This window comes from Ochotona curzoniae, unplaced genomic scaffold, assembly GCF_017591425.1.
Source record: "Ochotona curzoniae isolate NIBS_2020 unplaced genomic scaffold, NIBS_Ocur_1.0 scaffold_2587, whole genome shotgun sequence".
NCBI classification, from domain to species: Eukaryota; Metazoa; Chordata; class Mammalia; order Lagomorpha; family Ochotonidae; genus Ochotona; species Ochotona curzoniae.
Window position 1 is genome coordinate 17,061,286 of NW_024467096.1, and position 18,024 is coordinate 17,079,309.

The window sequence follows — 18,024 nt, forward strand, 5'->3', positions numbered from 1 at the left end:
TAAAGAGAATCAAGATGCCAAAACAGGGTAACGACATGTTTAAACACATGGAGAAACATTAGCCAGTGTGAGGCAGAGAGGGCACATTCCAGGAAACAGGAGAGGAGAGAACAACAGTAGAAGGGTACCTGGAGACTGACAGACACAGGAAAGCAGCAGACACAAAGGTGTGGTGTTGCAGTGACTGATACCCCAGCAGCGTTCAGTGAGCAGTGATCTGAATTGTAGCGGCAGCTGGAACTCCACCAGCAAAAGGTGGGAAGCGATGTTCATCATGAACTTAGGAGATAAACCCCCAAAAAAGAACTGCCCGTCCTGCTGGTCTGTGTGATTTGACAAGGAACAGAGACAGAGCAGCAGTTCCCAGACAGGCAGTTCAGGAATGGAGTGGATTTCCCAGCCCAGTCCCCCCACTAGAGCTGAATCAGCAACAATCTTGTTTAAGGAGGCAAAGGCCATGGGATAGGAATACATGTGCACTGAGCTGGGAGTGAACTCATTTCTGGCTCAATGAACTGCAACAACATGCATCCCTCAGGTTCCACCCAAGATTGGTTCAGGTAGCCCTCAGACCTGACAGCCAGCAGATCAAGAACTCTAGCAGTGGCATATCATGTGCCATTTTGTATGGTGTGAGAAAGGCTTTAAGACTGCAGGGACAACAGTGAGCTGTGCATGTGCTGAGCTGAGAGCAAACTCACTGAGCTCAGTGCATTGCACTGGGCCCCCACAAAAACCAATACCGACTGTGGCATCATACGGGTCAAAATAGGTCTGTGTGGCCCTGAGACCTAACAGCCAACAGATTCCAGCAAGATCAGTACCACCAATAACCTAGCTATATAGGGCTCCTGATGTGCCCCTAATCCTGGGACCTGCTCCAACCAGAAGTGGGAGAAAGGTTGTACTGACAATGGTGCAGCCTCTGCATGGTATACAGGAGGTGAAGAGTGGTGAATCAGAAACTGGGGCTATGGAGACCATGGTGGAAATCTAACATAAGAATCCAGACCTGGAACTTGCTGGAGGGAGTGGCAAAACTGACTGCAAACAAAGAGCCATGTATCAACTGCAACAAATAAAATGGAACTGTAGACCTGTGGGTGACAGAGCTTAGAAACCTGCCCCAAGGAGAAGAATCTGATAACCAGAAGTACAATGACCAAGAGCAAAAGAGGAGACAAAGGCACAATGAATATTACTGAAGACTCCTCTGCAAAGGAGCAAAACCTCAGAGTTAACTGAGGAAGGCATTGAGAAATGTGGGATACAGAATTCAAAACACTTGTTATAAAGCTTCTGATCATCAACGAGAAACACGTAAAGCAGACATTCAAAGAATTTAAGGGACATGTCACACTGGAAATGAATCAAATGAAAGCTGACACATCAGAAATGAAGAATACAGTGGAGCAAATTAAAAGTACAGTGGAGAGTCTCCAAAATAGAATGAAGGAGGTAGAAGAAAGAATCTCAGAATTGGAAGATATTTCCTGTCACCAGGGGAACACAAACAAAAAGCTGGAAGCAGAGCTGCATCAGGCTAAAAAAGGTATTCAAGAATTGAAAGACACTATTAAAAGGCCAAATGTAAGAGTTATGGGAGTCCCAGAAGGTGCAGAAAGAGAAACTGGGTTTGCAAAAGGGAAAATTTCCCTAATCTAGAGAAAGAATTGAGAAACAGCATCCAGGAGGGCACAGAGCTCCCAACAGGGTTGAACAAAAGCAGCCTTCACCAGGACATATGATAATCAAACTCTCTTCAATTGAACCTAAGAAAAAAATCCTTAGATGTGCACGTGAAAAAAATGAACTGACATATAAAGAAATGCCAATTAAACTCACAGGAGATCTCTCACAGGAAATTCTACAGGCCAGAAGAGAATGGAGCCACATATTCCAGATTGTAAAAGCAAAAATTGTCAGTCGAGGATAACATACCCAGTGAAGCTTTCCTTTGTCTTTGAAAATGAAATAAAATTCTTCCACAATGAAGAACATTTAAAAGAATATGCCTCTTCCAAAGCTGCCTACAAATGAAGCTTAAAGATGTTCTCTTGACAGAGAAAAGGAATAGCACCCACCAAAACCAAAGGCAAATGTGAAGAACATCCCAGTAAAATGATAACCGAAGACTAAATCAATGAACAACCCATTGCTAAAATGACAGGACCAAATAACCACCCATTCATATTAACACTGTATGTAAATGGCTTAAACTCATCAATCAAATGTCATAGATTAGTAGACCGTATTAAGAAAACCAAAACCCATCTATTTGTTGCCTACAGAAGACATATCTCACCAACAAAGATCAGCAGAAACTGTACTTCACGGCTTTTAATTGGCTTTTGTTAGTTTCATCTCTTGGAAACATTTTGTTGTGATCAAATTCTTCAATGACTCATAAATCATACATTAGCATCATTTTCTTCAAGAAGATTCTTGATTTCCTTTTTCATTTCTTCAGCGACACATTAGTCATTCAGTAGAATGTTATTTAACTTCATGGCATTGTAAATTTTCATTTTTCTTCCTGTTGTTGATTTGTTTTGTGGCTTTCATTTAAGGGGATGTAAAGTAACTGTGTGATGCAGACTATCATATCCAGATATGAGGATACAGTGCAGTATGCATCTCTACCACCAGGCAAAGATGGACTTCCAATGAAACTGTTTACTAATATCTTGACAATGGATGCTGGACCCTCTGCCATTGCCCATGGCCACAATGATGGATATACGGCTGTTTATGAAGAACTATACTATAGTAATGATATAGGGGAACTCAGTGGGAGGGGTGGGAACTAGATAGGGGATAAGGGAAATCCCAGGGCCTATGGAACTGTACCATAAAATGATAATAATAATAAGAAGAAGCAGAAGTTAAATTTTAAAAAGAAAATAAACATAAGTGTCTTTAAAAAAGTATTTCCATTTACTTTCATTGTATTTGAAAGGCAGTGAGACAGAGATAGTGAAAGAGACAGTGAGAGATCTTGCATCCACTGGTTCATTCCCCAAGTAGCCACGATAACCTGGGCTCTTCAGGCTGAAGCCAGGAGCCAGGAACTCCATCCACATGGGTGGCAAATGCCCAAGCACTTCATCCATCATCTGCAGCTTTCCAGGGTATAGATTAGCTGGAAGCTTAATGGAAGGCAAAGTTAGAACTCAAACCCAGGTGCTCCAATATGCTTACGGACATCTGAAGCAGCATCCAGTTTTTAAGATTCATTCATTCATTCATTCATTTTAAAGGCAGAGTTACAGAAAGAGGTGGAGAGACACATGCACAGAAGAGATCGTGCATCTGCTGCTTTATTCCCCAACAGCCAGGGGTGGAACTGACCAGGGCCAGGGGCCTGGAACTCTATCTCCTGGTTGAAGGATTTCGGTCATCTTCTGCTGCCAAGCAGAACCTGAACTGCTGCACCAAGCACTGCTTCCTTAGGACAACCTTTTCATCATTTTCCACAAACTATTTCAAAGACTTGTACATACATATTTTAGTATTTCTTTTGATACCTACATTGTACTCAAATATAGTAGTTAGGGATTATTGCTGGGAAATAATACCCTAGACACATTCAAGTCTCACCTCTCTGGTTTTCAGAATGTTGTTATTGTATTATATAAATATCTTGACGTAGATTTGTCTTTTTTGACAAGCAGTTTACATTGTTAATTCAGAAGACATAATTGACTTCATGAGGGAACTTCAAAGGACATGGGTGTGTACAGGCACACAGGATTGTGGAAAATAAATGTATATACCTCTGACCGCAGCTTTCAGATGACTCTCCTTCCATAGAGCACGTCATCTAGAAGGTTCTGATAGTGCCCGGTGGATCCAGGCACAGTGGAGCCTTTCCTATTTGGAAGCCCCATTGGTAGAAGTTGTCTATTCTTAGGCTGCACACTTCATTATTTCTCTATTGTAAAACTCCTGTTTATGCAGTTATGGAAGAGCAGTTGCCATGGCAATGCAAGCTGACTGAATACCAGAATGCATCTCAAATTGGTGTTAGGGGCTTTCTCAGGGTTTCCTCTGAGGATGAGTCATGTTCCAAGAATCATGATCTCTCCTGCTCTCCCGTGGGAACAGCAGTACCAGAGCGCCCCATCTAGCCCTGGGCAGGGACAAGAGGAGGACAGCATGGCAGGTAAAGAAAAGACCCAGACCACAGGAAAGCCCACAGACAGCACCTTTTGAGTCTCCCCACCCCGCCCTCTGGGAAGCCTGTGCTACATTTCCCTCTGCTCCCTGTAGCATCCTGGACTCTCCTGGTTCTCCAACTCCTCCTCAGTGTCTTCTTCTGCCTCCTTTACCCACCCCGAGTGCCCACTGCGGGCGTCCCAGAGAGCCTCATTCAACGTCCTCCCCTCTCTTCTGACATTTCTGCTCTCTCCATTCTTACCACTTTTTTTGGCCTGCTGAGTCACACAGGATTCCTAAGTCAGAGCTGTAGTCTAACCTCTTACTAATTGCCATTCAATCCCTACTTCATCCATTCCTGGGCCCCCCAGACACATTCCTTAGCAAGCAGAACTTCCATAATGGAAAGGGGTTCTATTGGGCTCACCACTGCTTCCTCGACTCCCACCCCTAACCCCTACCTGGCACCGAGGCATGCTCTAAGCTCCCCACCTGTGAACTGCTTGTGGTTCTTGGCACCTCCCACGCAGTCTTTCTTACGTCCCTGCACATGTTCAAGCTTCTTCCAAGGCTTGGAATACCCCATTTTGGAGTCCAAGAATACCCCTTCCCAGTGGCAGGTGCATTGCACAGTCTCCCACCATGGAGAGTGAGACCTTGCCCCAAGCTCCCCACTTCTTAAGTAGGGCCATGCCTGCTCCCTCACTGTTTGAATCGTGTTTATCTTTTCCCCATTCCAGGCTATGAGCTCTCTGGGGATGGGAGCTGTGTCTTATTCATTCCTGGCTTTCTGATGGCCGATGCCTGTGAATGCGTCAGTGGAGTTGTCATCATTATCTCAAAATCAACCTTCCCAAGTGGGGCCCACCAGCCCTGCATCCAAATGTCACTTGTTTTGTACAGATTTAGTCCTTGAAATATCTTGAATGGTTCCCCTTTGTTCTATCAGTTTTGCTGAGACATCCACCACAATTTCCACAAATTAGCATCTGTTCATTGCTACATTCCACATTCCTGGGCTCAGACTAGATCTCACCCAAAGAACCCTGCTTGATCCAATTATACTGCACAGATCAGTGGCTCTACATTTTGCCACCTTGGCCCTAGGCCCACATTTTGAACTTGCTGGCCCAAGGCTTCCTGTACCCTCCATCCGTCCTACTTCCTCCCTTGCCTCTCTTTTTCCTTGACCCTCCTCTGCATCCAGCTCAGGAGCTGTCCTTTCCACCCTTTCCCCATGGCTCCTGCTTTTTCTTCCATTTCTCACTCCCTATTTAATACCTACATTTTATTTTGAAATATTTATTTATTTGAAAAGCAGAGCTAGATCTAGAGACAGAGGTCTTTCATTTGCTGATCCACTCCCCAAATGGCTGCAATAGCTCAGGTTGGGCCAGGCTGAAGCCCAGAGCTTTACCTGGGTTTCTCGGGTCAGTAGCATGGACCTGAGCACTTGCACCATCCTTCGTTGCTTTCCCAGATGCATTAGGAAAGATCTCAGTCTTTTGTTACAGCTTCAATAGTGTCTCCTCTCTGTTAAATTCATATGTTGAAGTCCTTACACCAGGACTTCAGGGTATGACCTCACACAGAGTTACTAAGATGTAACTGGTCAAGACGAGGCCACGCTAGAGTAGGATGGGTCCAAGCTAACACTGTGTCCTTGGGAAAAGGAGGCATTTAGACACAGGCACACACTCCAGGACACACACCTGATCCTCTGCAAGCCAAGGAGGGATAAGGCTTCCTTCACAGTCCTCATAAAGTGGCAGCCCTGTGACCCCTTGATTTGAGACTTCTCATCTCCCAAAGTCTGAGGCAACAGGTATGTGGCTGAGTCCATGCATGCCACAGCAGTGTGCTTGCAGCCTAAGGAAGCACCACATTCTGCTGGCATGCCCTCCCTTCTCATCGATGTGCTCAGGTTGGTTCACGCCACTGAAGTTACATATCTGCTGCCTTCCCGCTGTGCTCAGATGTCATAAGCACATTCCTGGTCCCCAAGGAGATTCTGATCCCTCAAGCATAGGTCTTGTCTTTGTACTTCATTCCTGACAGGACTTGGTATTTTGCAGACCTACAGAGCAGACTGAATGAAATTGAATTTGCCCAGGAGGACGATTGCCTGCTCTTTGTCAATATATTATAGAGGTTCTGTAAACCATCCAGATCAGACAAGAGGGCACAGCTCCAGGGTGTTGGGAAAGAAGCTGACAAGTAACAGTTACCCTAGGTAACAAATGTATCATCCATTGGTCTTAAGCAGCAATAGGGTCAGAGGACATCAGGGCCTGAAGAGACCAAAGCTCCCACTACACTGTAGAGGGGTGGGGTTCAGGGATGCAAGGGCTGTCACATCACAGACAGCAGCAAGAGGCAGAGTGTGCACTTGAGCCAGATGTCCATTCTCCCAGGCCAGTGGTAGGCTCCTAGGAGACTGCCCCGCACAACAGCAACTGGAGGGCGGACACATTGTAGGCCTTATTGCAGTGAATAGAATTAAGCAATATTCTAACCACATGGGCTGCAGCTCTTCAACATTCTGTTATTAGGAGTAAAATACTACCAAGCTGATGTGTATGTGAAGAAAGGCATCCTTGACCAATATGAAGTTAAGGGCATCAAGCACACTTACAGTAGCCTGTGGAGACAACAGTCTGTTGACTGTTTCACAAAACACAGTAGATCCGAAGAAACTCCTAACACATGGTTTAAGGTGCTTTGACTGATCCAAGAATTATTAGAAAGTGCAGACTTGGGGCCCGGCGCGGTGGCGCAAGTGGTTAAAGGTCCTCGCCTTGCACGCCCGGGATCCCATATGGGCGCCGGTTCTAATCCCGGCAGCCCCACTTCCCTTCCAGCTCCCTGCCTGTGGCCTGGGAAGGCAGTCGAGGACGGCCCAAAGCTTTGGGAACCTGCACCCGCGTGGGAGACCCGGAAGAGGCTCCTGGCTTCGGATTGGCATAGTATCGGCCCGTTGCGCTCACTTGGGGAGTGAATCATCGGACGGAAGATCTTCCTCTCTGTCTCTCCTCTCTGTATATCCGCCTTTCCAATGAAAAAATAATAAAAATAAATCTTTAAAAAAAAAAGAATGTGCAGACTTTACCTTAGCCAATCTTCTAAAAATGGTAGATATATAGCTTTCTTGCCATAAAATCTATCTGAAAAGTAAAGTTGTATGAATGCTGGGAAAAAAAGAGCAAAACACTTATGATCATGTTAGCTAAACAAAGTAAACATAAAAAGCTGCACCCAGTGCAAATGTCACCTGTAAAGTAAGGTGCACAGAAGAGCTGTGCCGCAGAGTTAACTGGTGATTTCTAAACTATTCTAGTTCTTTTCAAGGACATTATATTCCAAACTTCTATGGTGAGCAGGTGCTGCCTATAGAGCCTGACAATAATGATTCTTTTACTTTAAAGACACTGATTTTGTGTTTCAATAGAAGCCAGGAGGTTCACCGTTGTCCCCATGGCTTTGCAGTGATGATACTGTACCGACCTCCGGAAGCCATTTCCTGGGCAAGGGGGAAATACTATCCCAGGGCTGTTGGTCTGCTTACTTACACTCAGAGTACTTCTGGAGCTGGTCAAATTCTTCTGCAGTGAGAGAGACCCACAGTTCTTCACTCATATTTGCACTTGGTTAGGGGCTGAAAGCCTCGGCCAGGGCTGGAGTTCTGTTTATCACGGGGAAGCCCAGACTAGGCTCTGGCTCATTGCAAATATACAGTGGCTACACTGTCAGGAGATTTCTCAGAGCCCCCACAAGTCCTTGGCAGCAACAGGTGAGTACACACTTGGTCTATTCCTCAGGCAACATTTTCCTTTCTGTGGTTAGGAAGATCCGGAAATCCTGAGTCTTCCTAGGGAAAAAGCAGAAAAGACACTGTAAGCAGAATTTTTTAAAAAATCAACCCATGTTCTCTACAGCAAGACGTTCAGGGAGTAATAGTTCAATGGGCTGCGAGGGAAGAGTGCCTCTGCCTCCCAGCCAGGTCTGAAGGAGGCAACCAGAACAATGAGAGCAGTGAAGTCCAGTTGTTAGCTGGATTGGGGTTTGGGTGGCTGACCCTGGTCTGCGTGCACACGCAGGCTGCACTCCTGAGCCCTGGGGATTGGCTTTTTAAGTTTTTAAAATTTATGTATTATTTATTCATTCATTGTGATGTAAGGCAGTGTCGACAGAGGATGTATGGATGAGACCGAGAGAACCTTTTGTATGTTGTTTCACTCCCCAAATGGCCACAATGGCCAAGGTTAGGCCAAACTGAAGCCAGGAGTCAAGACCAGGAACCAGGAGTTTCCTCCAAGTCTCCCACATGGGTTCTTCCTCTGTCTCCACAGGGAGCTGGATGAGAACTGCATTAGCCAGGGCTTGAACCAGATCCCACATGGAATGCTGGCACGGAGCTATCCCATTTAGGATTTTCAAGTATCTCACCAGAACTGTCATCAGGATTCTCTAAAGGCATCCTTGCAGCCTTAGGCTCTTGGCAGCCTCAGGAGAGATTTGAGGCACTGTAGCTTATGTGGAATAACTTGAAAGGTGGACTAGTCTGCCCTCCACTGGCTTATAAACTCCACCATGATACCTGCTTAACTTCCTCCGGCAAACCATCTGGGAGACTCAGTGACTTCCTAGGCTGGCTGACATCTAGTGACTGAAGCCACTGGTTCTCTGTCTCCTCAGAACCATAAAAACCAGTTAGATTGGCAGGCAGAGAGGCATGGGATAGCCTGAGGGAATGGAAGGAGCGGGGGGGGCGGGGGGGGGGGGGAAAGTCACACAAACACCTGCACAGCGTCTTCCCCTTTGAGCCTTTCCTAGCAGGAGTGTTTCATACCTTTGGTCGTCAAATTCATTTTGCAGAATGTTAAATGAATGTAATGTGTTAGCACCAGCATTTAAAACAATGGAATGGAATGGAATGGAATGGAATAGAATAGAATAGAATAGAATAGAATAGAATAGAATAGAATAGAATAGAATAGAATAGAATAGAATAGAATAGAATAGAATAGAACAGAACAAAATGGGGTTGAAAATGCTAGAGGGCATCCATTGTAGTAAGGGTAAATATTGTTGCATGTAATTTTTCTTTCAGTTATATGCAAGTGTATGCCACCCAATGCAAAATGTCTCTTATTTTGCAGTTGACGTTAATAAAGAGTTGGAAAACAAAGTCAATTGACCTAAACGGGAGGAAGCATGAAGACCAAATGAAAACACAGGTTCTGATGTTGCCAAGCAACAAGTTGTTTTATTAAAACTGAATTCATTCTGGACACCTGCTAAGGTAGTTCTGGGAACCTGGAGTATTGGAGCCATATTGGATTTAGATGGCCAGGGGGTGGCACATTTGGTTAAGTTACAAGGAGGAGAGTACAGCCTTGGTTGACGTGGGCTGCCTGGCTGACAGAGAGCTGAGGGAAGGTGCTAGAAGGCAAAACATTCTAGTTTTGCAAAGAAGATCTTCCATCTGGCAGAACTCAGGACATGGGTGGGAACAGATGGCCAAGGAATGAGCTGTCTGCCTCCCAGGGAGTGTTCAAGTTCTACTTTCTCTCCCTAAGAAGCCCAGTTCACCTCTTTATTCACCTATTTCTGCTCTGGCCACTAGGCACCACGCAGTCCAGCTCTGATTCAGCTGCTCTCTCTGCAGCCTTTGCCATGGCAAACACCTCCCTGCTCTTGCTGAGTGCTCCCCCTCAGACTCCTTCAGTCCCTTCTGCCAGCTGTGAATACTGATGTGTCCACAATCCTATCCTTACCTGCCTCCTCATGTGCCTTCCCTGACTCCCTCTTTCACTCATTTCCCGGCACGTTGCTCCAGGCCTGAGCCCTGGCCTCCATCTGACCTTGAGTATTTAGAATCCTCAGTCCATATCTGCACATCCAACTGTCTTCTGGGACTGCCTTGAATGTTCCCAGCCAGCACAAACCAACACCCTGTGGTTTCCACAATCTGCTCCTCCTTTGTATTCTAGTCATGCCCTGACAGGCTCAGCATAAGCTCCTGAGATCCCAGGACCAATCTAAAAGGATAAAATCTTTGCTGTGCCCCTTCCATTCCCTGCCACCAGACCGTTAGGTAACTGTGATCCATAGCATCTTCCTCTGCTGCTCTCCTCATCTTGGGATTTTTTTTCTCCCATACTTGATCTGCTCTCTGAATTGCCAACCAGTAACGAAGTTCTTCAGTGGTTTCTACAGTATAAGATGTAATCTTCCATTCACGCCATACAAAGCACTTAATGACCTGGTCCCTGATTATCAATCCAGTCCAAAAGCAAGGGGTGTCCTTTAGAAACATTTTCCATCATACCCAGGAATTCAGCATTACAGTTACTATTACCACGGTGGCTGCTGCCATCTAGCAAACACTGTGCTAGAAGCTTTACCCACATTACCCAATATAGTTCTCCTAACAGCCATAGTAGTTAAGTGGCTCTGCAGATGAGGGAAACGAGGCTAAGTGTTCAGAAAAAGATGTCAGGGAGAAAGAAGGAAGCATAGTATTTTTGTTTCAGGAAGTTGCTCTGGCCTGATCACTCTGTACACCATCAGAAGCAAAGGAGTTTGAAGAGGACATAGTGATTGCTCTTTCTGCATGAAAGAGCAACCTTGAACTCAAAGCCAGCAGGTAGGGAGCTGGAAGCTGGGCTCTGCCTTTTGTTAGTCATTTGATCCTAAGCAAGCATTTAATTTCTTGAACTTTGATTTCTTCCTCTTACAAAAGAGGTACTAAAAAGAAAGCTCACTAGATCGGTGTTAATTTATGCAAGAAATAGGGAAATAAAAACCAAACTTGTACCTAGCATAGTGCCTGTCACAATGTCATTACTTAGCCACAGGGCCTACACCATCAGCCAATAGCAGGAGTGAAAGGTCTCCAGGATTATGTCCCAGCCTCCCCGATCTGATTTATCCTACCTCTGATGGCTGCAATTTAGTAATTACTCAACAAAATGCCAGCCACTAGTCTAGCCTACACTAATCATTCTTGCTGGATTCTTGTTTAGACAGTAGGTTTTTAATTACATCATTCCTTCTGTACGTACTAGTTGGGAGTCTTGAAGAGCTTTTCCTTTTCCTTTATAGGTATATTCATGTGGGATTATAACTATACTAGAAATAAATATAGATTGTATTAAAGTAAAACCTTTTCATATAAATGCAGATTTCACTAACGTATAGTATTGTTTAGTATTTTATTAAGTGGATTATTATCTCAAATCATGCCAGGTTTGACTAGTAGAAGCTCATTTAAGGTAGTTTTTGGCTGTAGACACGTAGCCTTCATTCTGTGAACACTCATATTTCCTGCCATTACAAAATGTTTCAGGCTCACTTGGTACTTCTTCAGTCCTTGTCTTTGGGTCAGCCATTTCTCCTGATTCCTTTTAGTGGAGAAGGAGATTTGAAGCAAGGTTTGAACATGAGGTATCCTGCTGTGGTGCCTTACTTTTAGATTCAATGAGGGAATGAGCTAGGGAACATAAGCAAATATGCATGCACTCACTTCATCTTTGTTGCCTCTCTCTCTGTCCCTCCAACTACCTAGCTATCCATCAGTCTATCCATCCAGCTGTGCATGTTAACACCCTGAATTCATACTCATCTCTAACATTACAATGTCAATTTAAGACTTTCATCTATTCCGATTTTGAAACCTTCTCCAACAGACTTTCCTTCATTGCCTACAATATCATTATTTTCTCAATGTTAAAACATACATGAAATCACTTCAGAATTGTTAGTTTATACTCCTGTGAAGAACAAAATTGAGTTCTCGACTTGTTCACAATTCTTTTGTTTCCAGCCCACAGCACATTTCTCCAAATACTATTTTCAAAAAGTTACTTAAGTCTATTCATTCCCACTCCATTTGTTCCTGTTTCAATTTGCCTTTAGAGCTCTTTCTCCCTTCCCATGATTTCTTGTTTAGTATAGCCCCAAAAGTCATAATTATATAAGAAGGTATACACAAAGTGACATTGTTTTCCAGTGTTCCTTTCACTCTGTCCTCATCCCAGCTCCTTTCTACTTTATTCCCACCCACTACTGATAACTTTTAGTCTACCCCTCCTATGCTTATTTTTGCACAACTGAGCAGAAATACATACTTTCTTTCCCTTTTTTTATTACACAAAAGACAGCATATTGCAGCCTGTCATTTGATATATCCAAGGAATCACTCCGTGTCTTTCACAGAGATCTTCCTCACTTAGAATCAAATTCAACTCCAGCATGTCCCTGCCTGGAATCCTTCAGAGGCCTCTATTGGCTTTCAGGATAAAGATCCAGTTCCTTAGCCATTTCCAGAAGGTTTTTTTTTTTTTTTTTACTTATTGTGACATCTCATCTTGTCATTCTATCCCTATCCCCTCATGCCTCCCAGCTCAGACAAACCTGTGGTCTACTCCTGCACCAACAAAGAGCCAGGCCCATGGTAGGAAGTAATAAACATGAGCAAATGGATCAAAAACCAACCATGTTGTTAATCAGCCTGGAATGCCCTTCACTCCTTCCTTCCCACGCCAAACCTCTGCTCATTTGGTCACAGTAAAACGGTCACTTGTAAAGATTTTTCGAGCTCAAATATACCTGCTCTCCCAGCGGTGTACTGTGGAGCTCTGAGTATCCTCTACGGTAGTGGGGTAGTCCCACGTGGGAGACAACACAGAATGGCGGTAGAGCAGTAGAGTGGGAGTGCAAGGGAATTGTAGGAGCCACCTGAGGGCAGGGAAAGCTTCCTGAAAGAGCTACTGCATTTGCTGAGGAAGGATGCTAAGGGGAAGAGGTGCCTATTGTAATAACTCAGCAAATATTCTTATCGTTGTTGTGTCTGTTGGTGCTTGGTGTTAGGTTTCATAATGGAAGGAGGCACACCACTATTTCTATCAGAAAAAATCCAGGATTTGAAACACTATTTGTTCTGAAGGTATCCCACATGACAGCCCACCTCTGGTATTTTGTTCTTCCATGGAGAGGACAGCCAACACTTACAATGCCTATTCCAGCTTAGGCCAGCTGGTTCTTCCCTTTCAGCAGTCCGCCCAGCGGCTCTCCTCATTGAGGCTTTTTGCAATAAAAACAATCCTATCACCACTCTGAGAAGTCTCCTTGCAGAACACAATTGAATGGAATTTTCTAAATAAAACTGAGAGTGGATGGTGTCTGACTTGGATGGGAGAAGAGTATTTTCTGACACAAAGGCTATGCCACTTGCAGCAAATGCCCTATAGCCCGCGGTCTCAGCTTCTTTGGGCACAAAATGCTGGTGTGGAAATCAAGGTTTCTGAAGCCTTTTCTAGCTCTGTAGCTCCACACTGGATCAAACCATATTTGCCTGCACAGATGTCAGTACAGAAATTACAATCCAGGAGGAGACAACACACTCAATGAGAAAGGAATTGCACCCCAGGTCTCTCCATTCGAATCCATCAGTCATACCCAGTTATCCAGAAGCAGACACCCCTTCACCTGCGCTTTCTCTCCTGAAAGCTTTGATTCATGACTATGACACCAGATTGGGAAGCTTATCTGCATTCATCTGAAGATTTACAGAAAACCAGCATGAGCACTTTTGGTCCAAGAGAAGAAATGACTAGGAGCTAGAGGAGTAAGCGCCCCCCTCTCTTTTCCCAGACACTTGATGAGTCACGTCTTGATGACTGTCCCATGTCTGTCCCATGTCCTGCTATTGTTCAACCTCAGAACTCCTGCATGGTTTTTGGAGTTCAGTTCCTGGATCACCTACTCTAAGAGTCCCTTGGCTGACTCCCACTGAGCTGTGCATGCATTCTCCACACTCCATTAGCTCTTGGAGCTTTTCTCCCCTACAATGGTACTTTCCATGCTTCACACACTTGTCAACTCTCTTCTCTTCATGACTCTGAATCCTACAGGGCACACACAATGTTCTATCTTGTGGCTCTAGCTAGTACAAGATCTCCAATGATTCATTTCCCCTCTTAAAATATTTATTTATTTGTTTATTTGTTTATTTTTGAAAGCCAGAGTTACAGAGAGAAAGGGAGTTACAGAGAAAGAGACCTACCATCTGCTGGTTCACTGATAAGATGGCTGCAATGGCCTGGCCTGGACCAGGTTGAAGCCAGAACCTGAAACTCCAGCTGGGTCTCATATATAGATGGCAGAAGCTCATGTGCTTTGGGCAATCTTCTGTTGCTTTCCTAAGAGCATGAGAGGAAGCTGGATCACAAGTAGAGCACCTGGGCGCTTGAACTGGGGCTTGAACTGGTGGTGCTCATATGAGAATAGCATCACAAGCAGCAGCTTAATCCACTGGGTTACAATGTCGGTACCTGATGGTTCATTTCTTGCCCTGGAAAAGTGAGTCTCATTTTTTTTTACTGAGACCATTTGCTTAAAGGAAAAAATTCTACTATATCTATTTCTTCATCTCAGTGTAGAAAGAGCTGAGTGAGTACAAATAACTAGGGAGAAATAAAAGGCATAGTTGGAGTTAAATTGTTGACAATGTCATTTGTAAGTTGTCTATGACAAAATATACACATCAGTACACACATTTTGATATTAAAATCATGGTCTATAAACTTACATGCTTCAGAATTATAAGCTGAAGCCTATAAATTCTAACCTAGCCATTTATACTCCTTGATCTGATAATATGTTGCAAGATACAGCAGTTGCTTGAATTCATAATGAATTTTCACTATTCTGGTAGTCTGTTACAATGGTGGCTCTCCACAACCATGCTTCCTGACATTAATACCCTCTTTAGTCCCTTCCCCCACAAGTCTGGGCTGTGCCTGTGACTTGCTTGAACCAACAGGATGCTGTAGAAGCAATCATGTGCCACAGTCAGGCTCAAGCTGTGACAAAGGCTGCAAGCTTCCGCCTTCATGGTCTTGGGAACATTGATCCACTTAGAAGGAAATCCAGCCACTGTTCTAGAAAGAGCACATGGGGATCAGTTGGCAGAGCCACATGCATAAAGGGATGTTCAATGTCACACGCAGGAGAAGTGAGCAGCCCAGCTGATGATGAGAACTGAAGCCACAGATATAAGATCCTTATCTGGCCACTCCATCGAGCATACAGTGATTTGAGCCATTGAAGCCACAGTGCCAGAGATGCACAGGACAAGAAGCCATTGCTGCTCAGCAGCTATCAAGTGGAATAGAGATAATCAGTCCCTACTGAACTGTGTCTGAATTCCCAGGGCATAGAACCAGCCACAGTAACAAAATGACCATTGAGTAACCAAGGTTCCGGTTAGTTAGTTATGCAGTCACTGTTAAATAACTGTATTAGTATAAGCATTTTGGGGAAACAGATGACATAAATATCTGTTTCGCAATAGAACCTGCATGATTCACTCTTGAGCTACAACTCGTTCATGTGTTGAAGTTTAGTAATTGGAAAAGCACAGGCTAAAAATACAGGCAAACACGGATCACTGCCTATTGCAGGGTTAACAAGATATCCTTCACAAATTAATATGATCATGATGAAATCAAGTGAACCATAATTTCTAATTAAATAGCAAGAATAGCAGTGCTGAAAGCCACAACCAGGGCTGATATGGCTGTGATCACAATGTGGCCTTCCTCCAGGTCATGGGATTTTAACCATCTGCCCAAGTGTGGACAGGAGCTGCTGAGCATGGAGATGTAGCCTGCCTTTGCAGATAACTGAATCAGACCATCAAGGAACTTTGCAATGAAATCATCTGAGTTTATGAATAGAAATCTGAGTAATATCTAATAACTCAGTGAATTAGTAGCATAGACCTTACGCATAAAAATAAGTCTGGGAACTTACGCATAGTGAGTAAAGCTGCCTCCTGTGGCACTGGAGTCCCATATGAGTGCTAGTTTGAGTCCCAGCTGCTCCATTTCTCATCTAATTCCTGTTCATGTGCCTGGGAATTAAGCAAAAGATGGCCCCAGTGCTTGGGCTGCTGCATCCACATGGGAGGCCCGGATGAAGATCTTGGCTCTTGGTTTGGAAGGGGCTTACCTTTTTTGTAGCAATTCAGAAAGTAAATCTACAGATGGAAGATCTCTCTCCTCCTCTTTCTTCTTCTCCCTCTTTCTGTAACTTCGATTTTTCAAATAAATAGATACATCTTAAATAAAAATAAAACAACAGTGTTGGAATTGTAGGTGACTTACAAGATTCTACGAGAGGCCTTTCCTTTGGGCACCCAGGAGAGATATTCGTTCTCTTGGGTGAAAAGTTGAGCCCTGCCACTCAGGGTCTGCCTTTGGCATCAACAGAAGGCTTTGCCCTGGGGAGTGCTGATAGCCCTTGGGCATCCTGACTGGTAGATGGGTTACTAAATCATTCATTTGTTTTCAGTTTTTCAGCCAATCAAGAAATAGCGGAGACCACCATTTATACATTATAACACTTTTGGTGCTTTGCACACTTTGTTTTTGTTTGTTTGCTTGCTTGCTTAAAATATTATTTATTTATTTATTTTTATTGAAAAGTCAGATTTACAGAGAGGAGGAGAGACAGAGAGAAAGATCTTCCATCTGCTGGTTCACTCCCCAAGTAGCCATAATGGCCAGAGCTGAGCTTATTCAAAGCCAGGAGCTTCTTTCAAACTACTCCCACACTGGTGTAGGTCCTAAGGTTTTAGCCCATCCTTGACTGCTTTCCCAGGCCACAAGCAGGGAGCTGGATGGGAAGCAAGGCTGCCAGGAAACAAACTGGTGCCCATATGGGATCCTGGCACTTGCAAGGCAAGGACTTGCAGTTGTGCTGGGCCCTGCACATTTTCTTTAACATCCACCAAATCTGTGAAGAAGGTATTTTACAGCTCCAGCCCATGGGTACAGAGTATTTCTCCCAAGCACTTCCACCAGCCAATGACAGGACTGGTATTGGAATTCAAGTCTGGTTTCAAGGCTCACGGCCTTTCCTTAAATCACATGTCTCTGGATGCACAGGCAATGACTGGCGACAGTACCAGTGCCGGGTGCTGACACCATCAATAAGCCAAGTGTGGACAGAGGTCCATCTCCCTCCCCAAACCAGAAAGTCAATTAAAAGCCAGAGGAGAAACCTTGGTACACTCCTGGCAAGCTAATGTCACTTAAAAGGGAAAAACGTGAGGCTGGAGCAGAATGGCATGCAAAACACATAAGGCTTTAAAAGTCTTTTGTGACTGGGACCACCTCTAGGAGGGCTCCCTGACGTTTTGTCCCTATGGACGCTGTGGTGGAAATGTACAGGGCTGGGTAGAAATAACAGCAGCAAGGTCTGATCCTGGGCTTCAGGGCTGAGTGTCTGTGTGTAGAGGCCTTCTTCCTGAAATCATCACCTGGAAAAATGTCATAACACACTTGACTCACTCCCGGTGCAGGGGAGACCTCTGCCCTGTGCAGCAAGCACAAGATTGGCCTTGGAAATAAGAGATAATTACATGTTCTATCGCACACCACACAGTGACATTAAACAAGGTGTTTTTTTTCATGTCTGAAGAATAATAATGATGCTAACACATGTTTCTCAAGGGTTATGGCATATAAAACTTTCCATCGTTGGCTCCGCCAGTGGGCTCTACATGCACCAGCAGTACCAGCACTGCCTGGGAACATGACAGAAAAGCAGATTTTTGGAACTTGTCCTAGACCTAAAGAAATGTGGTGTGGCCCACTCAGCCACATGCCAGTAGCTGCCACTTTGCCTTAACTCAAGGAGCAGGACTCAGAGGAAAAATGTGAGCATCTAGACTCACTCTCTCATCTCTTGAGTCTGTTCCACTTTGCTGACGCAGGAAAACATCACAGGCAAGCCAAGAGCTCCAAAACTGCCAGAAACCTGTCATCCTGCCACGTGCCTCACATTCTCCTACTA

At 44.5% G+C, this 18,024-nt stretch overlaps 1 protein-coding gene across 3 annotated transcripts in view; it reads right to left on the minus strand.

Moving 5' to 3' along the window:
• Positions 1 to 7,994, minus strand: part of DGKG (diacylglycerol kinase gamma) — a 155,564-nt gene extending 147,570 nt beyond the window's left edge. For all 3 annotated transcript variants that reach the window (XM_041002737.1, XM_041002736.1, XM_041002735.1), the window contains exon 1: positions 7,728 to 7,994. In XM_041002737.1, coding sequence (XP_040858671.1) covers positions 7,728 to 7,794 — 67 coding nt within the window. In that variant the 5' untranslated portion in view covers positions 7,795 to 7,994. The remainder of the gene's footprint in view (positions 1 to 7,727) is intronic.
• Between the last annotated feature and the right edge of the window lie 10,030 nt (positions 7,995 to 18,024).